The sequence below is a fragment of the Girardinichthys multiradiatus genome, chromosome Y (assembly GCF_021462225.1).
Source record: "Girardinichthys multiradiatus isolate DD_20200921_A chromosome Y, DD_fGirMul_XY1, whole genome shotgun sequence".
Taxonomy (NCBI): domain Eukaryota; kingdom Metazoa; phylum Chordata; class Actinopteri; order Cyprinodontiformes; family Goodeidae; genus Girardinichthys; species Girardinichthys multiradiatus.
Genome location: NC_061818.1, coordinates 28,971,780 through 28,997,968, shown reverse-complemented (window position 1 = coordinate 28,997,968; position 26,189 = coordinate 28,971,780). Strand labels below are relative to the sequence as shown.

General features: G+C 41.4%; 2 protein-coding genes across 2 annotated transcripts in view; one reads left to right on the top strand and one right to left on the bottom strand.

Annotated features, from left to right (window-relative positions):
- Window positions 1-26,189, top strand: part of LOC124864299 (putative E3 ubiquitin-protein ligase UNKL) — a 90,452-nt gene that overhangs the window by 32,425 nt on the left and 31,838 nt on the right. The gene's annotated exons all lie outside the window — the stretch shown is intronic.
- Window positions 696-24,937, bottom strand: LOC124864301 (protein shisa-9B-like). Its single transcript, XM_047359034.1, has 4 exons — window positions 24,148-24,937; window positions 21,605-21,711; window positions 3,798-3,938; window positions 696-1,740 (listed from the first exon to the last, which is right to left on the bottom strand). The coding sequence occupies exons 1-4, from the start codon at window positions 24,651-24,653 to the stop codon at window positions 1,358-1,360; spliced, it is 1,137 nt and encodes a 378-aa protein (XP_047214990.1). The 5' UTR covers window positions 24,654-24,937; the 3' UTR covers window positions 696-1,357.

Below are 26,189 nucleotides of genomic sequence, written 5' to 3'. Positions count from 1 at the left end.
TAAGTTTCATAGTCCTGCTTCCTATGTTCTGTAAATCAAATAAACAGTGCAGTCCTGTTTAATTTGACTTTTTAAAAGCTTTTTTTAAGTGATGGCTGTAGTGCGAAGACTTTCCCAACCGTGCGCACAGCTGTTGCACACCGTCTGACTGAACTGGGTTACTGTGCTAATTTAATTTCCAAAGGGAACAACCCTGTTGGTAGGAAACATGATTTGCTAATTAACAAAAATGTCTCCTGGCATCTTAAGAAAATGACGGAGCTCCCAGAGGGCTGATAAAACTTCAATTATGATTGAAAACCAGGGTGTAAACAGAAGAAAATGGCAGTTAAAGTCCATTTTAAATTATCTGATAACAACAGAACTAGAGTGATAAACAAAGCGAAAGTCCTCGATCTCACTATTATACTCTCTATCTAACACATAACACATATTCACTTAATTTAAAAATTTCCTTTTGTTTAATGCATTTTTCTTTATTGTTAAACAAACCTAACCTGTTGAACTGCCTTACAATCCTAAACCAAAAATATACATCTTTTTAAGCGACACAAGAATCACAAGTTTTAAATAGACGTTTTAATGTGTCTTGAGCCATTTAAATCAACAGTAGCACATATACAGATTGTGTTCATTATATTTTAAGAACACTATGATAAACCTGGAACAAACATAAGAACTTTAGAGTCAGATTTGTGCCACTATTTAAATAAAAAAAATTACAACAGGCGTTTCCTTAAATGTGTACAGTTCCTGCATGGGGTGGTGGTATAAGAAATTGTGAATTGCAATACAAATTGAGGTAATACTTCAGAGGGCTTATAATTAACATGAAAGATTTACGATATGTGAAAAAAAATAATCCTGCATAATGAGCATCATTTTATACCTGTACTATCGATGGAATAACTAATACTATTTTTAGTTTAGGATTAGTTTCTAAGTCTTTTTGAAGTACATGTGATTCATTTGATCAATACACAACCACAGGCTAGTTCAGTTTGATTGGATTATCTTTCAACTATACATTAAAAAAACACAGATCAGTCTCCTTAAATATCTCAGTAGATATTTGTGACAGTAATAAGTGTCTCACATCCCAACATTGTGATAGGTAATTTATGCATCTTTAGTAGTGAGATTATATGAGCATCAAAGACGACATTTTGATTACAGTGCCCCCGAGAGGCTCAATGACAGACTCAGGGCCCCATCACAGCTTTAGATGGCATCTTGCTGCTCGCTCCAAAAACAGATGCACTTAGTACAGTCCATGTTGCCCCACTCATTGGCAGCACTTACAGTTTTTTTAAATATATAAATTCGGTCTTATTTTCAGCCTGAAGATGACAGATGCTCATACTGTCACTTCTGTCTTACTGTTGGTGACAAAGTAAGGTTGTGGAGGCATGTAGCGGGAGCTGTGTAGCTCTTTCTCTGTGATGCCGGGTTTCTTTTGGCCATAGCTCTGTCGGAGTCCCAGCATGTCTTTGCTTTGCCAGGATCTCAGCGCCCCTGGGCTGACTGCTATGTTGGAGATGTGGAACAGTGACTGGGAGCTGTGGCTCCTGTGGCTTTTGTACTTGTGTTCGTTGTGCTTCATAGAGTGCTGTCTTGGTGGGCTGTAAGGATTTGGAGGTTCTGACTCCATATCTACACTTTCCATGGGAAGGCTGCCCTTGGCTGTCATCTCAATCGCTTGCCTGCGGTTGGTTTGGTACTTGTCATTTGCTTTCTCTGCTAAAAATGGGGAAATAATAAGATGAGATTGTTATTGTTCAGCTGTCATTCTTCAATAATTGAACCATGCATCACATCTAACAGTGCCTTCCAAAAAAATGAATGCTCCTAGAACATTTTCACATTTTGTTGCACAACAGTCACAAGCTTTTAGTTTTATATATTGGGATGTTATGTAATTAACATTTATTACTAATAAAAGGCTAAAGGCTTTTGTATGCATTTGGTCCCTTTTACTCCCACCTGTGTTTATTATAATCTCAGAATAAATCCAGCTGTTCTGTGAAAGCCTTTAAAAGTTTGTCATAGAACATTAGTGAACAAACAGCATAATGAAGAACAAGGAACACAGCAGAAATTAAAGAGATTAACTTTGTGAAGACGTTTAATGCAGGGTTAGGTTATAAAATAATATCCCAAGCCTTGAACATCTCACAGAGCTGTGTTCAATTCATCATCTGAACACGGAAAACTTATTGTACAAATTTGGCCCATATTGGAAGATCAGCAAGAATGGTGAATTGCTAAAAATTTAAATGGTGCTCAGGTCAGATGAGAAAAAAAAACAAAAACATGTTCTGTCTACATGCACAACACTATGCGTGGCAGAAAACTTACAACATGAACACAGCATCTGCAAAAAGAAACAGGATAATCCTAGAAGAAAATCTGTAATAGGCTGCAAAAGACTTGAAGCTGGGTGAAAGTTCACCTTCCAGTGAGACTAAAACCCTACAGTCAAAGCTACAATAGAATGGTTTAGTTCAAGCATTTTGGTTGTCTGAATGGCCAATGTCCAGACCTAAATCCAATTCAGAATCTGTGGCACAATTAAAAAAAAGTGATCATCCTAAATGCTCTCCTTCCAGTCCAACTGAACTTACGCTATTTTGCAAAGAATAATAAGTAAAAAATATTTTCTATATGTGCAAAACTGAGACACATCTACAAATGGCTTGCAGCTATAACTGCTGTAAAATGTATTGACTTGAGAAGGACTAAATACTTTCACGGCACACTGTTCAAATTTCTATTATTACAAATGTTGAAAAACTATGTATAATATTCCTTTCACTTCACAATTAAGCACTACTTTGTGTTGGTTTACACAATGAAATCCCAGTAAACTACCTTGATGTTTGTGGATGTAACATGACAACATGTGGAAAATGCGACACCATGTGAGCAAAACCTTAGGAATTATTTAATTGAATTTAATTATTTAATTCTTTAAAGCTTAAATTATCCCAAATGCTTACACTGTTTTGCATCCTGACATATGCTTATCTGATAGAATCAGGACTTTTAACATTTTCCTTTCTAATCAGTTTGCATGATGGTACTGTGGTGGATTGACAACAAGGATAAATGAGATGCTTGTGTGAACTTATTAAAGCTTGCAAAATGTGATTAAATTTACAGAAAGAATTATGATGACTGTAATCAGTGTATTAGATTTGATAAAAACAGGGTTTATATTCAGGTAGAATCCATAAAAAGACTATCATTTTGCTTTAATGGTGTCCAAAATCCATTCCCGGCATACTTTGATACTGTTTTTCTTAGCTTATAATGGTAGTTGAAACAAGTGTGTTCTGTAAAGTTATTTTATTATATATGAATCTCATTGATATTTTAATTTCTGCATCTTTGTGTATATAGCTCGAAATGTACAATATGAAAAGGAAAAGAAACTGTAATTTAGTGCCATGTTGTGATATGGAGATAGATGATCTTTTGTTCAAATGCTTCTTGACAACAGACTTTTTAATTTTAGCACAAACCTGCTACTATAAATAAGCTCTCTGTTTCTTTCCATGCTGACATTGATGGACTCTGCATTCATTTACAAGAACTGCTGCAAAGGAAAGACACAACTCCAAGGCTTAAAATAAACTGTGTTTGTACTTACAGTTTACTTGTTTAACTCAATATGTAATGCAGATAATTATATTAATTAGGTCAAATGTTCTTAGGAAGCCTTTAACTTCTCCTTAATTATATCAAATGATAAATCACAACTGCTGTTTTTGTTCTCATAAAAAACTACTTCTTACCCACAGCCTTCAGAGTGTTGTACGTGTTGAGATCCTTGAGGGGTGTCTGTTGTTCATATGGACTGGTGATCTGTCCCACTGCTGGATATGGCTGACATACTAAAGTTGGAGATTGGGCCACATTGTTCATCTGATTGTGGTCTAAAATAAGAAAAGAATAAGTCATTAGCACAACAACCGCTAACATTTCTGGTGTTTGTAGAACTAAAACTGATTATACCACAAATTTTGCATTCAAGGTTTACATTTTTCTAACTTGACGGTGTCACATTTCTCTAAAGAAGGCTTCTTTTGAGACGCAGCTGGAGAATCTTGACTGGTCTTTATTGCACTGAACTAATCCTATAGTAGACATCTGGTAAATTAAGGGGTATACAGCAAATGGGCTGGTTTCCTGCCTCCTTGGCGTGAAAGAAGGAACAGATGTTCGGAGTGTCCTCTCGTTGCTCAGTTTAATGAAGATTAGTGGAACATTTCAAATTGCAAAAAGCACAATACCAGGTAAAATATTTGATTTGCAATAAAATTTTTCAACATTGCAATGATGATAAGACTTATAATGCAAATAATAATTTCTTTCTACTATGGGCTTGCTGCAGAGGTAGACACCAGACATTGAAAACAAACATTTGTACAGCAACAGTTGTATTTTTCCATTAAAAACTGCATCTGGCCATCAATGCAGTAGTAGGAGCTAAACAACTTATTTGCATGGCAATACAGTTTCTTCATGATATAGGGAAAACGTCTTGATGACCCCAAAAAACATTTCTTAGTGGACTAAACATCAAGCTTGATCAACAGTTAAGCAACAGCCCAGGTGGAATCCAATCTGCACTGATTTTATACAAAAGATGTGGATACAGCTCTTGCTTTTGTTGTACCAGTACTAGATAGGTCATAAAAACAACTCCAGTACCATATTCTCCCTTAACACCCCACAAAATGTGAGGGACACAATCCTAATCCTTCTCCAGATCCACTAAACATGTGTGGACTGGACGAACAAGCTCCTATGACCCTTCTTGTAGTTCCACTAGGGTAAAGATCTGATCCACTGTTCCACAACCAGAACAAAAGCCATACTCCTCTTCCTAAATCAGTGGTTAAAAGATTGTCTGGAACCTCCTTTCCAACCTCCTAGAGCAGTGGTGTCAAACTCCAGTCCTTGAGGGCCAGTGTCCTGCAAGTTGTGTCTTTTTCAAGACATAAGTCACATGAATAATTATTCCAAAATTTATCATAAACTTTTTTGTGCAAGGTGGACTGGTACCAGTTACACTTATGGACCACCTTGTACACAAACATGGTGTTTGTCATGGACTAATAGACAATGTGGTAATGTATAAAAAAGGAACTGTTAAACTTTTTCTCTAAAAAAGCAAAATGTGTTCAGGGTTTTTTTTAGCAAATGGTATTGTATGGTGTCGCTTAGGCAACCTGTAGTATAAGAAGAGGTCCCACTTAGTTAATTTACAGCAACCATCAGTGTCTCACTATTATTGTTGATAGCTTCCATTTACAAAGTTTTAAAGAAGCCGAGTCCAAAAATCTTTGGTCTAAAAAGTGTTCTGATTAAAAACAGATTGTTAATAAAAAAAAATAGGTTAATTAGGCTCTTATTCCCCTTTGGTCAGCAAGAAACTTTAATAATGTGCTAATTAAACTGGAAAGTCTCAAATTATCAATGCAGTTTTACAAAATAATGTAGGGACATTTTTAACAAATCTTTCTCACTACACCTTGACAAAGGCTGTCTGTTATACTGTTGTATCAGAGAAGCTGATACAACTGACCTACGACTAACGAACAATTTTAGCCTCTTTCCATCATTATCCAAAGCTTACAATGGCATACAGTACATAGGGAATGCCCATCTCAGCTTGCCTTCCTTTTTCAAAACACAGTCTCTGTATCACATTTGTGGGGTTTTTTGTATTCTAAATGCATCACACAACTTAAATTAACTTTAGATGGTGTTAGCTTTGGTGCAAAAAGAGCAACTCTAGGTTGTAAAGCCATTCCAGTTCTGAAGTGGCATGACCAGCAATGCAGTATAAACAGTTGTTTGATATCTGATCAATAAAATCAACATCTCCCAAACTTAAGATTTTGCTACAAAGAATCCAGCGACTGTGACCTTTTTATTTAAAAACCGACATCCTGTCTATCTGTGTTAAATTTTCAGGTTATATTTTGAGTTTACTGACCTGTTTCCATTTAATTACTAAGTGGGCCATGAACACAGGCTGTCGTTTGGTGTGATCTCTTCAAGATGACAGTTTAAATTCTCTTTAGGATACAATACTCAATTTTAATTTGATTTACCCAGTGTGTTATTCTGTAATTACATATTTGCCAAAATGTTTGGATGCATGATTTTAAAATAAAATTAGTAGTGCATGTAGATCTAAATAGGCTCCATCCAGCTTCACTCTATGCAAGTTATTTGTTTGGAAAACTATTTTTGGGTCATCTCCAGAAAACCTCATTTGTAAACTATGCAGTTTATTTCCAGTTACAGTCAGAATTACTGTATACATTTCTAAACTAAATTACCTAAATAACTATCATCTACCAAACACTTTAGACAAGATGTTTATTATATTTTCTGTCACATCTGACCTTTTTGTAGCCTGACTTGTCCTGGTGTATGAATTATTTTAATATTTATCCGACAGTGTCGTCAGCGTGACATCTGTACCAGTGCAGCTTTTGTATCAGCTGCTGGGTGGAAAAAAAGTAGGCCACTCTTGGAGACTTGTAAGGTTAAAGACTCCATGGGTGATGGAGAAAATAAGCAAGTTAACACTCGGAACTGTTATTTAAAGGAAGCTACTTTCAAGTTAGTGATGAAGATGTTCCATTTTCTTCCTGTCAATATTGTTTGAGTTTAGAACTTCTTCACTTGAAAGAGTAGATTTATGTTCAAGGTTTATATTGTATACATATGTACCATATATATAGGTTACTTACTTAATCAATTGTTTAACAATTTAGATATATTGTTAAAATATTATATGGAATGGATATTTTTGTGCAGGCATTTGTTAAAAAAAGTTTGTTGCATAGTATATACAAATGGTAAACAGTCCACACTTAAGCTCCTTTAAGAATACACAGTGGTACTGTAATACACCCAACCATGACATACCTTTACGGATCACTTTGGCATTTGCATGGAGCTGCCATCATGGAACCAGAGAGAACTCACCAACATTCATCTGAGCATTGTGCATAAGATGTATCTTGGCCATTTTGCTGTTTCCCAATAAAATTTGCTCAAGCTCTATGTCAGGATCCTCATGCTGATTGCTATTTTGATTCATTGCTTCAAATACTGCCCCTTATTCTACTTGAATCTTTTCCAAATACTAAAATCAAAACCTTTATATTTTTATTTTCATTATTTTCTGATAAACCAACTCAAAGAAGTGGAAGAAAAATAATACATGGTTTTCAAACTTTTCTACAAAAAAAAAAACAAATTTGAAAGTTTGGCGTGCATATACAGTAAATCCAGCCCACCTTACTGTGATACCCCCCAAAAAAGTGCAATCAGTTGCCTCTAAAGTTGATTTGATAACTACATAAAGTCCACCTGAGTGTAATGTAATCTCAACATAAATATAACTGTTCTGAGAAGGCTTTAAAGGTTTCTTGGAAAATATTAAAGGCAAGTCAGAGATAAAGTTGTGGAGAATTTTGAAAACAGCTTTAGGTTATAAAACAATTCCCTGGGTTTGACCATCTCCCAGAACACTGTTTAATCCATCTTCCAAAAATGGAGTATTGCACTACTGGAAACCTATCAAGATATGGCAATCCACAAAAACTGACAGGCTGAGCAAGGAAAACATTAATCAAATAAGAGATCCACAGTTCAAGTGAGAGAATCTGTTGACAGGACAGCTATCACTTGAACTCCACAAACCTAGCTTTTATGAAATACTTTGTCAGGAAAGCTATTGGTGAAAAAGATGTCTTGTTTGCAGTTTTCTACAGGCTATCTATGCGACACTGCATACAGGTAGAACAAAGTTGTCTAGTCAGATATGACCAAAACTGAACTTATTGGCCAACATGCAGAACATTTTCTGCTATATGTTTCAGAAACTTAACATTGCAGATCACCCTAAGCGCCCAACGTGAACTGTGGTGGCAGTGTCTTCCTGTGGGGAAACTATAAGAGGCTAAAAACCTTTAGACTGGTTGGAGGTTCACTTTCACACAGGACAACAAGCCCACACATATAGACAGATCTACAATAGAATGGTTTAGATCAAAGCTTATGCATGTGGTAGAATGGCCCAATCAAAGTCAAAACCTAAATCCAACAAAGAATCATGACTTGAAATCTGATGTTCACAGATGCTCTGCATCCAGTCTCACAGGGTTTCAGCTATTTTGCATAGAAGAATGGGCAACATTTCTATCTTTAGACATGCAAAGCTGGTAGGGACATGACCCCAAAATAATTTCAGTTGCAAGTGCAGTGAAAGGTGGTTCTGCAGAGTACACAAACGGAAAGTGTAAGATTATCCAATGGCTTGGCTCATATTGTACCCACAGATTCATGCTTTCCTGCTGTCTGTGATGCCAGTTTACCTTTACATCCCATGACCATTGCTGTTCTTATTTTCATAGGTGGATTAGAGCAGTGGTGAGTAAGCTTTAACACAGTTCCTCTTTAAATTCAATTAAAGTGTACTTGAATCAACAGTTCCCCTTTTGATTTAGCAGACCGAAAGGGGAACCTCGGTAAAGTCGGAACAAGAATGTGCTCAAATGTTTAAAAGAGAGCTCTCATGAAGAATTTGAATTTAGTATGCTAACTTTTTGATTGCACTTTGTATAAATTTTACAAGAAAAGGCTACAGCTACTATTTTTATTACAATGGCTAAAAGGAATGTTTCGCTTCATTAAGTAATTTTGGGACTCAAGACAAAATTCTAATTTAAAGCAAAAAAAAAAAACATGAGAAGTTTCAAATGTCATTTGTTCACGGCATACATTCTTGGTTTGCATTTTTTTTGTGTGTGTGTTAATACACTGAAACTAGTATTTTTCAAGGTGAAAAATATTGTGAAATTGTGAAAGTTCACTGGCCCATGCATAGCTCAGATTTAACAAAAAATCATTTATCTGCCATAGATATACTGGCACATCTTTACATTATTTTTCTAAATTCAGTGTGAGTTAATGCACAAATCACAGGCAGTATCAGTGTTTACACTACTATGAAGATTAAGTTTCTTTGTACTTCAATGGTGGCAAGTAATTAGTCAGCTGTCATTGTAATGATAGCTTAGCTTAAACCTTTTTTTTTTTTAATCACAAACCATCAAGAAGGGAGCCACAAATCAACTATATATCAATGGACCCTGAAGCGGGCAGGGAAGATTCTGGCTGATCCCTCCCACCCTGGTCACAGACTCTTTGAGACTCCCCTCTGGCAGGAGGCTGCGGTCCATCCGGACCAAAACCTCACGCCACAAGAACAGTTTTTTCCCATCTGCCACCAGCCTGGTTAACAAAGCCCGGAAACCACCCTGACACTCTCCCTTTCCCCCACACCCCCCCTGTTTTTGCTGACAGGACACCCGTAACCTGTAACTCTATGCGTTACATTAACGTTCAGCATGGACTCCTGCTTTACTTGCATTGCCATGCTTGCACAATGATCACCTGCACTGTTGTATTGCTCTTGCATCTTATACTGCTCTATATTTACTCTCACTCACTTAAAACTGTGCATATATATTTATATTATATTGTAGATATGTTTATACTGTTTAATTTGTATTGTATTGCACCGACTACGCCAAAACAAATTCCTTGTATTTCCAAAAACGTACTTGGCAATAAAGCTTTTCTGATTCTGATTCTGATGTTCAAATAGCCTATTTTGAACTTTATCCATCGGCGAAATGCAATTATCTTCTCTAGAGATGGAGTCATATGTAGACTTTTTATTCAGTATTCTTTTCTCAGTTGTTATCTGAGGTTATGCAGCAGTAATACATCTCTATTTAGAGGTGAGAAAATGGGTTGTCATACATCTGTGAACTTATGGCAATGAAGGAACACTTTGTTCTCTCTGGATGACTCCCAGGACTCCCAGGGCAAAAAGAGAACCCGCTTCACAACTGCTCCATGTAAGCAGGTATCCTGTAAGATTTAAGTATGATGGAACTGGAAAGGCTCATAAAACCTGAATTACTGGTGTTCCAAGGACAGTTGCCCATTCTAGAAGGATTTAAACAAAGCCTTTCAGTCACTGCTTTAAAGCATCTGGAAAAAAAAATTACTACTTACTACTTTATCTTTAGAAAGCACACCTGTACAGCAGAGATTAATGTGTGAAAAAAATATCATCTTACCTTGTAACCTTCGTAGGATTGCTGTCAAAAGAACACCTGTACCACTGAAGCCCATTTAAACCAAATTCTCTTCTTCAATAGTTCCTGGCTCTCAAAGTCAAGATCACAAAGGTCTCTATTTCTTAACTCTTCTAAATTTTTAAATGTGGGTGAATATTGTTTGTGTTTACCATAGTCAGTACTTTTGTCTTTAGGTCATTTTATTGATCATTTGTAAATGGAAAACTTGACTCACATCTCGTCTGTACAGTTTATTATTGTCCATCCATCCATTTTCTATGCCTGCTGGCACCTACCTCCAGCAGTCATTGGACAAGAGGTGGAGTACACTTTGGACAGGTCGCTAGTCCATCCCTGTGTGTGTGTGTTTGTGTTGCCCTAACGGATGCACACAGTACAAACACCCATGCAAACACACACTCACTCCTGAGGGATGTTTAGAGAGACCAGTTGACCTAACAAGCATATTTTTGAACTGTGGGTGGAAGAGAACACAGAGAGAACCTACACATGCTTAAGGAGCACATTTAAACTGGTTGCAGAAAGACCCTTGGCCGGGATTCAAACCCAGGACCTTCTTGCTGCAAGGCAAGAGCAGCAACTGCACCACTGTTTCCAACGATTATCATGTATTATTATTATCATTAAAAATAGCAGCAAATTTTTTTTTCCAGTTGCCACTTGACACTGAACCTAACAATTAGCAGAACATTTCAAAGATCCTTTATTTTTGAATGATGTTCATACGGGCTTTTATTGTTTTAAATAATGTCAAAAACAAAATGCTGCTTGACTATGCATAAAAAAAACAGTTTTTCAGTGTAATGTTATTATAGGACAGATGGGATTTGTCACATGTGAGACTCTTCAGAAGATTGGCAGGGCAGATTAGGAAAAAAAGAAACGCTGCATGTGTACATCACTGTAGGTGTGTGTAGGCGTTCATGCTGATGAATGAAAGAACAAGGCTGAGCTAAAAGGCATGAGGCCGTAGTCTTTGGCATTGACCGAGAAAGAGCTCTAGGCTGTCACTCGTAATTAGAGTCTGTGCTTGGTGATTTCTGATGGCATGACTAATGCGTTCACCAGCCTGCAGGATTTTTGATTGGGTGTTTTTGTTTTTCCATTACTGAATTCAATAAAAAAATTCAGAAGAGGAAATCAGGTGTTCACATTCTAATATTTTCAGTTAAAGATTTCATGACTGTTGACTGCTTAAAATACATAAACAAATTATTAGTATGGTAGTGCAGAATTATAATATCTAATACAAGTGTTAAATCTCTAAGGGAGTGCCCGGCCACCCTACGGAGGAAGCTCATTTCAGCTACTTGTATCCGGGATCTCGTTCTTTCGGTCATGACCCATAGACCGACCGGTAAATTGAGAGCTTTGCTTTTCGGCTCAGCTCTCTCTTCACCACAACGGACCGGCACAGTGCCCCCATTACTGTGGCAGCCGCACCGATCCGTCTGTCGATCTCCCGCTCCATTTTTCCCCCACTCATGAACAAGACCCCGAGATACTTAAACTCCTCCACTTGAGGCAGGAACTCCCCTTCAACCTGAAGAGGACAAGCCAGCCTTTTCCGGTCGAGTACCATGGCCTCGGACTTGGAGGAGCTGATCTTCATCCTAGCAGCTTCACACTCGGCTGCTGTAGTTCTTGGCTAGAGGGGGCCAGCAGGACCACGTCATCTGCAAAAGGAAGAGACGAAATCCACTGGTCCCCTAACCAGACCCCCTCCGGCCCTTGGCTGCGTCTAGAAATCCTGTCCATAAAAGTTATGAACAGGACCGGAGTCCAACATGCACCAGGAACAGGTCCGACTTAGTGCCGGCAATGCGGACCAAACTCCTGCTCCGCTCGTACAAGGACCGGATGGCCCCTAATAAAGGGCCCCCGATTCCATACTCCTGGAGCACCCCCCACAGGGCATCACGAGGGACACAGTCGAATGCCTTCTCCAGGTCCACAAAACACATCTGAACCGGTTGGGCAAACTCCCATGAACCCTCAAGCACCCTGTAGAGGGTATAGAGTTGGTCCACTGTTCCACGGCCGAGACGAAAACCACGCTGCTCCTCCTGAAGCCAAGGTTCGACTATTGGCCGGACTCTCCTCTCCAATACCCTGGCGTAGGCCTTACCAGGGAGGCTGAGGAGTGTGATCCCCCTGTAGTTGGAACACACCCTCCGGTCCCCTGGGACCACCACCCCAGTCTGCCAGTCCAGAGGCACTGTCCCCGACCGCCACGCAATGTTGAAGAGGCGTGTCAACCATGACAGCCCAACAACATCCAGAGATTTGAGGTACTCAGGGCGGATCTCATCCACCCCGAAGCCTTGCCACCGCGGCGCTTTTAAACCACCTCGGTGACTTCAGCCTGGGTGATGAAAGACTCCAACCCCGAGTCCCCAGCCTCTGTTTCCACCATGAAATGTGTGATGGCAGGATTGAGGAGATCCTCGAAGTACTCCTTCCACCGCCCGATAATGTCCTCAGTCGAGGTCAGCAGCCTCCCACTATAAACAGTGTTGGCGAAGCACTGCTCCCCCCTCCTGAGGCGCCGGACAGTTTGCCAGAATCGCTTCGAGGCCAACCGTTAGTCCTTCTCCATGGCCTCACCGAACTCCTCCCAGGCCCGGGTTTTGCCTCTGCCACAGCCCGGGCTGCAGCACGCTTGGCCTCACGGTACCTGTCAGCCGCCTCAGGAGTCCCACAAGCCAACCACAGCCGATAGGACTCCTTCTTCAGCTTGACAGCATCCCTTACTGCCGGTGTCCACCACCGGGTTCTGGGATTACTGCTGTGACAGGCACCGCAGACCTTACAGCCGCAGCTACGGGCAGCAGCATCGACAATAGATGCAGAGAACATGGTCCACTCGGACTCTATGTCTCCAACATCCCCCGGGATCTGGTCAAAGTTCTCCCGGCGGTGGGATTTGAATACATCCCTGGCCGAGGGCTCCGCCAGGCGTTCCCAGCAGACCCTCACTATGCGCTTGGGCCTGCCAAGTCTGTCCGGCTTTCTTCTCCTCCAGCGGATCCAACTCCCCACCAGGTGGTGATCAGTGGATAGCTCAGCCCCTCTCTTCACCCGAAGGTCTGATGATACAACAACAAAGTCGATTGCCGACCTCCCGCGAGGAGCAACCCGGCCACCAGGCACTCTCCGGCGAGTCCCGACCCCAAGCATGGCTCCAGGGTGGGACCCCGGCTCCGCCATACCAGGCGACGTCACGTGCCTCGATATTTTCATCCTCATGAGGGATTCTCATAGATAGGGTGAGGAGCTCGGCCATCCGGGAGGGGCTCTGAGTAGAGCCGCTGCTCCTCCACATCGAGAGGAGCTATTTGAGGTGACTCGGGCATCTATACCGGATGCCTCCTGGACGCCTTCCTCGGGAGGTGTTCCAGGCACATCCCACCGGAAGGAGGTCCAGGGGACGGCCCAATTTAAGTTGAAAGTTGAAGTTATTGATCATTCATTACCACATTTGGATAAAATTTAAGAGTTTTGCTGGGTTTTATTGTGTGAAGCATGTTTGATCTGACTCATAAAACGAACTTAGTTGTCTAACTTTGTAGACCAACTAGAAGGTAAGTGATCCATATTAGGCAGCACTAACATTTATTTGAAACTAAGAACAGCATTGAATGTTTTAGTTTTGTTTTTCCCACTTTTAAAATTTCATTTTGAAGTTGGTTTTGGGCTACTTCAAGAAATTTTTTTTTTTCTTTTGTTTGTTTTTCTCTTTCCTCCCTTGTGTGTTTGCTTAATTATTTCCACTAAAGCATACGGTAAGCCACAGTGAATACTCAAACCTGTGCACCCATTTTAAGTACATCATTAATCACTGAACAGCTGTCAGTTTGTGTTGCTCCTAATTAATTTAGCTATCATTCATTCACTGAACAGCTTAGTCTGTTTGTGTAGCTGCTAATTAATTTAGCTATCATTCAATCACTGAACAGCTTAGTCTGTTTGTGTTGCTGCTAATTAATTTAGCCATCATTTAATCACTGAACAGCTTAGATTGTTTGTATCACTGCTAATTGATTTTAGCAATTATACATAACTGAGCAGTCCAATTTGTTTGTACTACTGCTAATTGTTTAGTGGTCGTCAGAGCTGAACAGCTTTGTTGTTGTGCATTTTAGCCAAAGATGGTGGAAACATCCCAGTCTGCAGCTGGAGATGTGGGTATGTCGCAGGACCCCATTGGATTGCAGGCACAAGAGGCGATTGGGTCATTGATTCTGTTATCCCCAGAGGAGCGTAAAGGTCTCAATGATTATGGCATTGAGCAATGTGAAGCCACGATTCAGGAGTTGCTCCAAGTCATTAAAAAGCTACCAAAAGACAGACGGGTCTCAGATGTGTTAGGACAGCTCACTCCTTTTGTATCAGCGAAGGTTATTGTTGGAGGTTGACCAGCGTGTTAAACTGCAGTTCGAGCTGAATGATACTTTGCAGATGGTGGATGTCTTTAGAGGAGAACTAACAGAAGTTGGAAATAGGTTGGAGACAATTGAGTGTAACCAGGCCACTCCCCCATCCCTGGAGGAATGGGGGCGAAAAGAAACCCACCTCACAGGTTGAAACCTTTGAAGGTGAGCCATACCTGCAATACCCTAAGAGAACCTGCAGGTCAGATCTGGGGGATGTAAAAGCTGCTCTCCAGAGATTACCTTTCCAGGCTCATGGGGTTCCCCATTCATCCACCGAGGCCAGAACAGGTGTAAATAGTCAGAATAGGTTGAGTGGTGAGATGCCCCACCCCACTGTAATCAGCAGCCATGAACAATACCTGGCTGTGGATCCAGCAGGAGTAAATAGTTCAAGGTTTAGAGGCGAGCAACCTTCAAACTTGACTCGCAGTACGGTCTTCTACGATCCCTCACCTACACCAAGGCGACAGGAGAGGCGCCCCTGGGATTCCGGTGGTTCCTACTGCCCTCAACCGCGGCCCAGGACCTGAGTCCGGGGAGCACAGGGCCCACCGTTGTACCCTGAGCAGCCTCCACTGCCTCCCCCAAGGATGAAGCGGGATGCACTGACACACCCTGAGTGCAGCCGGAGTGAACTCTCAGATGATGACTCAGATGGGCCGGCACCAATCCCTGAGAGTGGATTGCGCACCCGCCAGCTTGAGTCTCTGGCCAAAGACATAGAGCGTTTCGATCCTAATAATGCAGAATCAAACATTGATGATTATCTTAGGGAAGTTGAACGCTGTCTTTTAGATTTGTACTGTCCATCAGCACGGGAAAAACTGAAGCTCATCTGGAAGACAACATCCAGGAGCGTCCATGTTTTCATGGAGAGCCTGACCCCTGGAGTCCGAGACCGTTATTCAATTCAGTTCAATTCAATTCAATTCAATTCAAAAATACTTTATTAATCCCAAAGGGAAATTAAATGTTGTTGTAGCTCATTATGAGGGTTTCTTCAAAGAGCCATTGTAAATGCTGATAGCTGTGGGCAGGAAGGATCTCCTATAGCGCTCTGTCTTACAGCAGATCTGAAGAAGCCTCTGACTGAAGACACTCTGTTGTTGTAGGACAGTCTCATGAAGAGGATGCTCAGGGTTCTCCATAATGTTCTTCATTTTATGAAGAATCCGTCTTTCCACAATGATCTCCAGAGGTTCCAGAGGAGTCCCCAGAACAGAGCCAGCCTTCTTTATCAGCTTGTGGAGCTTTTTTAAGTCCCTGGCTCTGATGCTGCTTCCCCAGTAGATGACGGCAGAAGAGATCACACTTTCCACAACAGACTTATAGAAGATCTGCAGCATCTTGCTGCAAACACCAAAGGACCTAACGTCTTCTCCCATGATAGAAATTGTTTTTGACTTATTCCTGTTTCTCTTAAAATCTACAATCATCTCCTTTGTTTTAGTCACGTTCAAAATGAGATGATTGTTTCCACACCATGCCACAAAGCGGTCCACCATCTTCCTGTACTCTTGTCCATCTCTGATCCACCCCACGACTGCAGAATCATCCGAGTATTTCTGCAGATCACAGGAGTCTGTCTTGTACTGGAAGTCTGAGGTGTACAGAGTGAAAAGTAATGGTGAGAGTACAGTCCCCTGTGGTGCTCCTGTGCTGCTGACTACCTGGTTAGACTCATAACCCTTCAGTCTCACAAACTGTGGTCTGTTTGTCAGGTAGTCTTTGATCCAGGAGATTGTTGAGGCCTCCACCTGAGTCTTCTGGAGTTTCTGACAAAGCAAATTAGGTTGGATTGTATTAAATGCACTGGAGAAATCAAAGAACATGATCCTCACAGTGCTGCTGGCTTTGTCCAGATGACAGTGGGTTTGTTGAAGCAGGTGTATGATGGCATCTTCAACTCCAACTCCACAGCGATAAGCAAACTGAAGGGGGTCCTGATGGTTTACTGTTTGCTTACTCAGGTGGGCCAACAGGAGTCTCTCTAGGACCTTCATGATGTGGGATGTCAGAGCAACAGGTCTATAGTCATTGAGGACTGATGGGTGAGTTTTCTTTGGTACTGGAACAAGACAGGTTGTGTTCCACAACACTGGAACCTTCTTCTGGGCCAGGCTAAGGTTGAAGAGGTGCTGCAGAATCCCACAGTGCTGCTCTGCACAGGCCTTCAGGACTCTAGGGCTGACATGATCTGGACCTGCAGCCTTATTCCGATTCAGTCTCTCCAGTTGCATCTTCACTTGACTTCTTGAGACACACAGGTGGAACCAAAGGAAGCATCAGCATCTTCTGATATGGTTGAAGGCAAACATGTAGAAGCAGAAGGGTCTAGGGCTGAGGTGGAAGATAAAAAAACCCTTTGCGAAGCTTTAAGGGAAGAATATTCTGTGTACACGGACCGGACCTCCGCCACACTTGGTGCTTTTGCTATCCAGCAAAAGAAAAGCGAAGCACCCGGGGAGTATTACCGGCGCTTGAGAGCTGCTTACATCTGAGGACGCAATGCTCCCGGCATTGAGGAGGAACATGCTTTTAAATCCCTGTTCCTCCACAACCTTCATGAAAGTGTGCGATACGATGTTACTATGTATTGCAGAACAAAGACCATGAGCATGCAAGAGATCCAGAAATCTGCTCAGATGGCGTGGGAAACACGTGCTCGCCCAACCAAGGGATCAGAGGGCGAGGCTAGGGTTTTACAGATACAGACAGAAAGGAACAGCCTTGCATTGGAAGATCAGGAAATGCCTTCAACCAGGACCCATGTTAAGAACAGGTTCAGGGAACAACGTAGGTTTGGTCAGCTGGACCAGAGGGGTGGTACTGAATACCAACCACAGTTAAAGTTGCCGGACCACTTCCTGTCGAACAGACGACCTGACCATCACGTGGAGCCTAAAGGTAAACCTGATGGTAAAGGATGGAACCGACACGCAGAAGGGATTATGGGGAAAGAGATGGAGGAGGCCTTACGTAAGATGGTGACAGAAGCGGTGCATCAGGCCACCATGACACCACAGCCCTGGAAACAGGAACCCGACCCTCCAGTTAAACCAGACCCAAAATCCCCGTCAGCATGACTAGGCGTGGACCCAGTCTCCACAGCCATCAGAGTCTACCTGATCGGATTGGGAGACCAACCTGGGAAACTCCAAGTACCCCTTGGGACCTCTCCAGGAGAAACACCACAAACCATCTTTCTAAGGTTCTCAGGTAAACTAAACCAAAATGGACATGCACGTCATCTATACTGTCTGATCATTATAGGAGGACGTTTCCAACTGAGTTTCTATTTTAAAAAGGGATCAGAGATCAGCCTGATGTTCTCGGTCTTGTTTTAGGAGCTGAGTAGAGCCATGCTCTCGCTCAATGAACCATTTCAGGCTGAAGCTTGTGATGTAAGCATCACTAGCCACACCCAAGACAGATTATGCATCACTAGTTGGGTGGAGCTGGAAATCACACTCAAAGACATGACTCTGGTGCACCCCATCTATATGTGCACATTGAACACAGAGCTTTTTCTCGGTGGCCAGGACCTGCTGGACAGGCTGGCCCCACTCATTGACTGCCACCAGGACCAACTCTGGGTCCAGGCGGAAGTGCCAAATCCACTGGGTGCAAGCAGTACACCAACCTGTGTGACCAACCAAGTCACCAGCTTAGAGGAGCCCAAAGAACCTCTCAGGCCCTCGTCAGAGCCAGTCATGGGCACCTCTGAGACACAGCTGCACCCAGCCATCCAGAAAACTCCTCCCAGATGCAGTCATGCATTGCTTTGCTCTTTAAAGAACCCAGGTGTGAACACTTACAACCCCAAAGTGATGGAAGGTGTACACCTGGAAACCCTGTTCATACCAGAAGTGCTACTAGCATTCTGCCTGGAGAATTCATCAACCAGTAGAGATCTGTATGACCGCTTGTGCCAAAAAGATCCCCTCTTAACTGAGGCACAACACAGGCACACACTCCTTTTAGCAGACGGGCTCCACCCTCTCCTTAAGACAAACAGAGTGTGCACCTCCAGTGTGCAGATTGGCATCAAACAGCTCTCCCATGCTTTCACCATGGTTACAACAGACCAAAGGGGGTCACATTAACCTACGCCCATTACTCTCCTGTAGGGAGCCATAGGAGCTACAAAGCCACACTCAACACCCTCCAACAGATGGCGTACTGGCCTCCAATGTCTCATGACACCCGGGTCTACATCCAAGGATGTTTAACCTGCTGCACTTAGTAGAGAAAATCCTAAGTCCAGCACAGCAGACACCTTGCAACCTCCACAAACACACCTGGCTTATAGCCTAGGTACTGCAATTCAATTATTCTTTTCTCTCTCTTTTTGCATCTAGATAGTTTAGAGACAAGAGTTATATTAAACCCCATCATCATTTGGAAGAGCTAATGGTTTAACCCTAAATCGGTGTAAACGTTGGTTTGGTTAAAGATAACACACCGCATACAAGCAGGTTAAGCGATTACAGGCCAGGATTGATTCCCTCACATTCATTCCCCCACTGTTCATAGCACCGCCTTTGCCAATGACACAGTCAGGTTCCAGTGCCTAATAGAAGTTGGACGAATAAGCTATGAACCATAATTTTGTTTTTTTATATATATATATACATATATATGTACTGTATCTTTTTGTTGTTGTTTCACTTTGTCTCAGGGTTACCAAAGCTGATGATCAAAAGAATGTAATGATGATATGAATGTATTGTCTTGTATTTTCTCATTGAACAACATAGAAAGGTATGAGTTAGTCAGAGTTTAGCCCTGCCCAGGCTAACTTCTATCCTGCCCAATCATAGGCTTTTGAGGAACTAACTGAATGGTGAACCTCCGTTTCTGCCAACAGGAACACAGAGACGGTTTCCTGTTGTTTTGCTTCGCCACAGATCACTGATTGTTGAGCTAAAAACAGAATGGTCCCAGTAGCTTCAAAGACCGCAATTCATCTCACCCTTTGAACCTAGGGGGGAATGTTGGACCACTTGTTTGCTGAATATTGGACCATTTGCACGTTGCTCAATGCCATTATGCCTTTCCAACGTCATCGGCCATTTTGTACTGCAGGATAGTCTGTTCCTACAAGTCCCGGGGGGCACCACGGCTGATAGGACGAGGGCGTCGCAGCCCTGAGGCCACCGTCAACTATATAACAGAATATGAGATGGCCCACCATGCTTTCAGCTTGGGACCTAGACGCGGTTACCACGCAACTGAAGCAGCATTCTGAAGAAGAGGTCCCAAGTGGATTTCATTCATTTTCCTTTGTTGGCCAATGAGAAAACTAAGCGAATTAAGCTTACAGGAATAAGAAGGCTTGTAAGTTTTCAACTTTATCAATCGAAGACTTGAGTTTAACACGTAACCAAAAAAACCACGGAGTTTTCAAGGAGACGCAATTTTTCCTCCTCCTTTTTGTACCAGTCGACTAGTGACAGTCCGTCATAATTTTTCTACCTTTCTGCCACAGAGACCACCAAGGAAGAAAACGGACTGCTTTGCTGAGTATCCGCGGACGCGTGGAACACTTCACCCCCCCCCCTCTCCATTTGCTCAGAGGAGACGACAAGTAAAATTTACCTATTATTAGGAATAGCATGGGCAGGGTAGAGGAGGTTTTAGTGCGATGTAGAATCGCCACTTATAGTCTAATGTGTTCTGAATTGTATGTGCATGCAACATCTTATTGAAACTTGACTGCTGTTGAATTTCGGAGGCTGCCGAGTCTCGCAAGTTGTGTTTTTACTGTGCGAACACCTGAGCGCAGGTGCGGTGTGAAGCTGGACTGCTATAATAACCTTATGGTGAAAATCAACCATTTTCTTTGTCTTCAACTTCATGTTTTACTGGTTTGCCGCCAAAAAGGTTTATGATCCTTTTTGTGCACTGAGCTTACAACTTTGTTTCGGGGTTTTATGACCACCCATGTCCCGCTGAGCTGCACCTTCTGGCGGGCCGCTTCCCAAAACTCCACTCCGCGTCACATTTTCATTTGTTTGCCATAACTGCTGGTTTGATTCCATACACACCCACTGCTGTTTTGTTTTATCTGTTTAGTTAGATATTTTTTTACCCTTCTGTGTAGAACTTTGCATGTTTGATTAGGTGAAGATTATTGAATCGGAATAGCGAGGTATATCAGGCTGTTGATTTAATAAATTTCACATAGATAAAGAGAAGGCGTTTGTGTTTATTTTGTGCAAGAGTGATTTGTCAGTCAAAATAAGGTTAAAGTTCCCAACGTTTCAGCAGAAACAGTCGATTAAACAGTGACATCTAGTAATAGTTATCAATTATTACAGAGTATTTAACGGTTGTAATTATCAAAGGCGTTGAGCCACAGTTACAACACCAGAAGACGTCTCTGGTTTCGATTCATAAATGAGGATTTTTGGTTAAGAAATTGATTTTCTCAAATTATGATTTTTAATTATAATTCTTGATGAATATTAATTAATCAATAATCATAACCCTAACAATTCAAACGGAATTAAACAAAAATGAAGTAGCACATTAAACCAGCCTGTTACCATTTTTTGGCTGCCTAGTTTAATTTTGTTGAGGAAACCTGGCTTTATATTTACAAAACTTGTACAAAGTAAGTTGAGTTTATGTTTCCTGTGTTTAGCTTTACTTACCTAAATCTGCATTTCGAATTACAAACACTTGTTTCACATATTTTAGCATTTGTTTAGCTGCTGAGATTAAACTAAACTACAGGTTATGGATTCATTTTTATAAAACAAGAAATTTCTTGCTCGTTTTGCTAAAAAAGTCTACTTTTTGATGCAAACACACTTAGCCTAAATTGATTTTTTTTTTAAATAAAGTATCAGAAGCAACTACATGTCAACAGCCCCAATAGCATGAACATTCCCAAACAAATATATTTAGTGGAGCTCAATGTTGTTTTATAATCTTTGTGAGGGGTGGGGGGCTACTTACGGAAATTGTCAAGTGTCAGTCTCGTTTGTAGGTTCTCATAGAGTTGGCTCAGTCCGATGTCATCTGTATCTTCTGAAGCAGGATGGCGGATCACGTGTGCAAGAGCTCTGAAAAGATAAAGAATACTTTGAGAGAGGTTATCATTCTGTAAAAACACGCACAAACAATGTTTGTGCTGCCCAGCACAAAAACAATAAAAATGAAGACCATCAAATTTCTATTGGAAATGGCCTCCCTTTTGAAACTCTAGTATTTGGTACACAGAAAGTTCATGGTTGATTCAAGGACTGCAAAGTGCTGAGACCCGGTGGCTGCAAAACAAGCCCAATTAGCATTCCATGACCATGGTTGACAGTTGATATAAGGTGATTGTGCTGTTATGCAGTGTTATGGTTTTCAGCACATGTCTAAAAAACATTGTTCCATTGATTTGTTTCAGATTACTCTTAGCAAACCTAGGTCATGCTGCCATATTCTTTTTGTAGAAAAGCATCTCTCAAGGAAACCTTTCCAAACTATCCATACATTAAAATTTAACATGCTAACTGTAACCTTCAGAGACTTTTGGGCTTTTGCAGTTTCTCTGAGCATTGCACAGTATGATGTTTAGGTGAGTTTGCTGGGACGTCCAATCCTGGGAAGACTGGCAATTGTACTTAATATTTTATGTTGTGAATAATATTTTTCATTGTAAATGCTGGACTTCAAATGGGTTCATAACCTATCCAAGATAGATGCACAGCAACAGTTGTTCCTTTAAGGTTATTGCTGTTGTCTTTCCCACTTGGCACATTGTATTAACACAAACCTGTATGTTCCAGACCAGCATGCTGCCAAAAGTCTTGCTTTTATTGAACTGATCTCACAAGTTGATCATTACTTTTTTAAATGCATGTGATTAGCACCACTGGCTGCTACATTCCTAATTATATCCTATGGAAAAAGGTCTATGTTTTCCATGACCTTTATTTTATATAATGCAACTCAACTGTACGTTTCTTTTGACCCTCTTTGTTCCTAATAAAGCTTCATACCAGACAAGTCTGTCACTTGGGGTAAGTCAACTTATAAATATCAGGTGTTTTGACATAAGTATGAAATAATCAGTGGTCGCAAATGTGTTATTTTATGAAAGCTGTTTCACAGCATTAATATTGCCAGTACCGTCTGTCAGATTGCTGAAGCGCTTTAGATATATGTTACCCATCATATTTATAACATGGGTTCATATTTAAACATGATGCTCAAACAGTCTAGTTGCCTGGAAGTAAATGAAGATGCCAACCATCCCAAACTGTGATTTGAAAGGATTCAAAAATTTGTTTTTCCACCTCACTGATGGTAATGTTGTTGGGCATCCCGACTACTTTAGAATAATGACAACTAAAAACATTTAGGTTGGAACTATTGTTCCTTCCTTATAACAAATAGTGTTCTTACATAAACTGCATCATGCCTGGGGAGTTACTCAAGTATCCGCCCAGGGCCTGCCCATCAAATTTTACTTTTTAGACCATTTAATAACCTGACTGGTCCTGTCATAAGTAATTATAATGTTTTTATTCCAATTTCTAGAATCCTATAAAGAATTCTGATTCTTTTGAATTTGCCTCATCAAGGATATTATTTTGTTGCAGTCTGCATCAACAACGTGAATTTCTATGATGCAATTTGTTTTTATAGATTTGCAGTGTCAATTATAGTAATATTCAGTCATCATATCCATTGACAGCTTCCATGAGCTAAATAATAAGTCACTGTTTATGTGTGCAGTTAAAAAAATAAATGCTTGCATGTGTCATAAACAAGCCTTTTCTTAACAAACTGGTATGACAAAAACAATCTATAAATGTATCTCATCATTGTAGGTATGCAACATTTTCCCTCTCTTGAGAAATCTGTTTTTAAATAAGTTTGGCGTGTTAAAAAAAAAAAATGCCTGGTGAGTATTGTTGACTGAACACCAGAAAAGTAGAAAAGTATTTTTATTTTTATTTTTTTTGTTTTAGGAGACATTAAAGCTTCAAATTTACAACTTGTTTCCAAAATGACACTATTGCCCACTCAAAAACCTGTTTTTTTGTTGCTTTAAATGATAATATTTTCTCTCGCAAAGACGTAGTTTCATGTGGCGCTACAGATAAAATCAGCTTTAAAACAGTCTAGTGTGGTGGCTCTTGAAGCTCTGACTCCAGCTGCAAGCTGCTTTTTGAATCACCCTCAAACCCTTGAATGGCCATTGCTCCACAATCTTCTCAGTGGCTATCCCTGTTCCTTTTTGTACAACACGTTTTCCTTTCTTTTTAACTTTCCATTAATGTGCTTGGAAACAGCACTATGAACTGTCAGCTTCTATAGCAATGACCTTGGTGGATCGCCCTCTGTTAATGTCTGTCTGTTGGACAACTGTCAATTAAGCAGCCTTTTCAAATATTGCACAGGCCAAAACATGGCCATAAGATTTCTGCATAAAAAATTTTGTTTTGGTAAATTTGATAATAATCAAATTTATTTACACACACCTCAAGCTGCGAGTTACATACCTTGTCATATCTCTGTTAGGACGGTGCGTCTTTTCCAAACCGAGCTTGGTGAAAATCCCTATAAGTGCCATGATGGCCACGACCCCGCAGATGACATAGACGATGAGGTTGGTTTTATCCTTGGCTGACTCCAGCGCCACGTCCACTTTTGGTGGAGGTCTGCCGGTCATCATCCACGGCGGGGTATCGTAGTTCTTACAAGTGGTCTGGTCCAGCCGGGAGCTTTTAAACGCGCAACAGAACCTGAAGCCACAGGTGCCGCAGCAGTACAGGTAGTTGCCCGTCCTGCACACGAACGGCGGGTCCCACTGTCCCATTACGTCGTAATAGCCGCGGCACTTGTCCTCCGTGTGAGGGCTTTCTGTGGCTGCGCTCTCCCCCTCTGCTGACTCGTTAAACCCCGTTATTATCATAAAGTGATCTGCGGTTTGATCCAGTTCGCCCTCCGCGTCACACACCAGAACTTTCACCAGAAAGTAACCGAGCAGCAACTCAGTGCCTCGCATCGTTGCTCTCCTTTTAAGCCCTTCTTCAAGCCCTTAAAAGGTCTCATGTACTCGGTTGCATCTTGAAAGGCAGTTCTGCGTTGATGTCAGACTGATTCCAACCTCCATGCGTAAAAGCACAGTGCCGCTTTGTGCTTAACGTTCTCACCTTAAGGTAAAAAAATTAAATCTGATGTTCGGAAGCAGTTCAGACATCTGGAGGGAAGCGGACTGAAGCAAGTTGCAATTAAGCGTCTTCTAAAGCTCTGCTCAAAGATGTGCTGGAGGGTGTCAAATACCTCTGAGGCAGCCTCACTCCACCAAACGCGTTAAAAACAGACAGGAGGTGAGAAAGACAAAGCAGACACTGTGATCGACATTGGGGGAGAGAGAGGAACAGAGGCAGTATAGAGAAAGAGAGAGAGGGCTGTGCAATAGCTCTAATTACAACCCCTTACAGCCCATTATTATTGCGCTGTGGCAAAAATGCACAGCACAGAGACGATCTGAAATCCAAATCTACCCAAAACAAACTAAATATCTTGAGCATCTTTGAGAATTATCGTGTTTCATGATAAGGCTGCAAGTGACAATTACTGACTCGATGGTGAAAGTTAATAAATGATTTATTGTATAATATGTACACAAATGATGTTCTGCAGGTTTCAGGACCAAGTTCCAGGAGGGCACTAGGAGAAGTAGATGACTGTGGAGATTAAAAGTAATGGGTTGATATTAAGCGAGTAGGGTTTACTGATTGAGAGTTAGTTGGAGTTCCTGGAGAAGGTGAGTCTATTCACAGAGCTGAGGTTGACAGGAGCTTCAATGTATGGGGGGTGGGGTCAAGTGATGTTTAGTCCTTCTTTAGTGGCCCAACGTCCATTTCCTTCCAGGTAGGAGCTGATGAGTACAGGTCCTTCTCAAAATATTAGCATATTGTGATAAAGTTCATTATTTTCCATAATGTAATGATGAAAATTTAACATTCATATATTTTAGATTCATTGCACACTAACTGAAATATTTCAGGTCTGTTATTGTCTTAATACGGATGATTTTGGCATACAGCTCATGAAAACCCAAAATTCCTCTCTCACAAAATTAGCATATCATTAAAAGGGTCTCTAAACGAGCTATGAACCTAATCATCTGAATCAACGAGTTAACTCTAAACACCTGCAAAATATTCCTGAGGCCTTTAAAACTCCCAGCCTGGTTCATCACTCAAAACCCCAATCATGGGTAAGACTGCCGACCTGACTGCTGTCCAGAAGGCCACTATTGACACCCTCAAGCAAGAGGGTAAGACACAGAAAGAAATTTCTGAACGAATAGGCTGTTCCCAGAGTGCTGTATCAAGGCACCTCAGTGGGAAGTCTGTGGGAAGGAAAAAGTGTGGCAGAAAACGCTGCACAATGAGAAGAGGTGACCGGACCCTGAGGAAGATTGTGGAGAAGGGCCGATTCCAGACCTTGGGGGACCTGCGGAAGCAGTGGACTGAGTCTGGAGTAGAAACATCCAGAGCCACCGTGCACAGGCGTGTGCAGGAAATGGGCT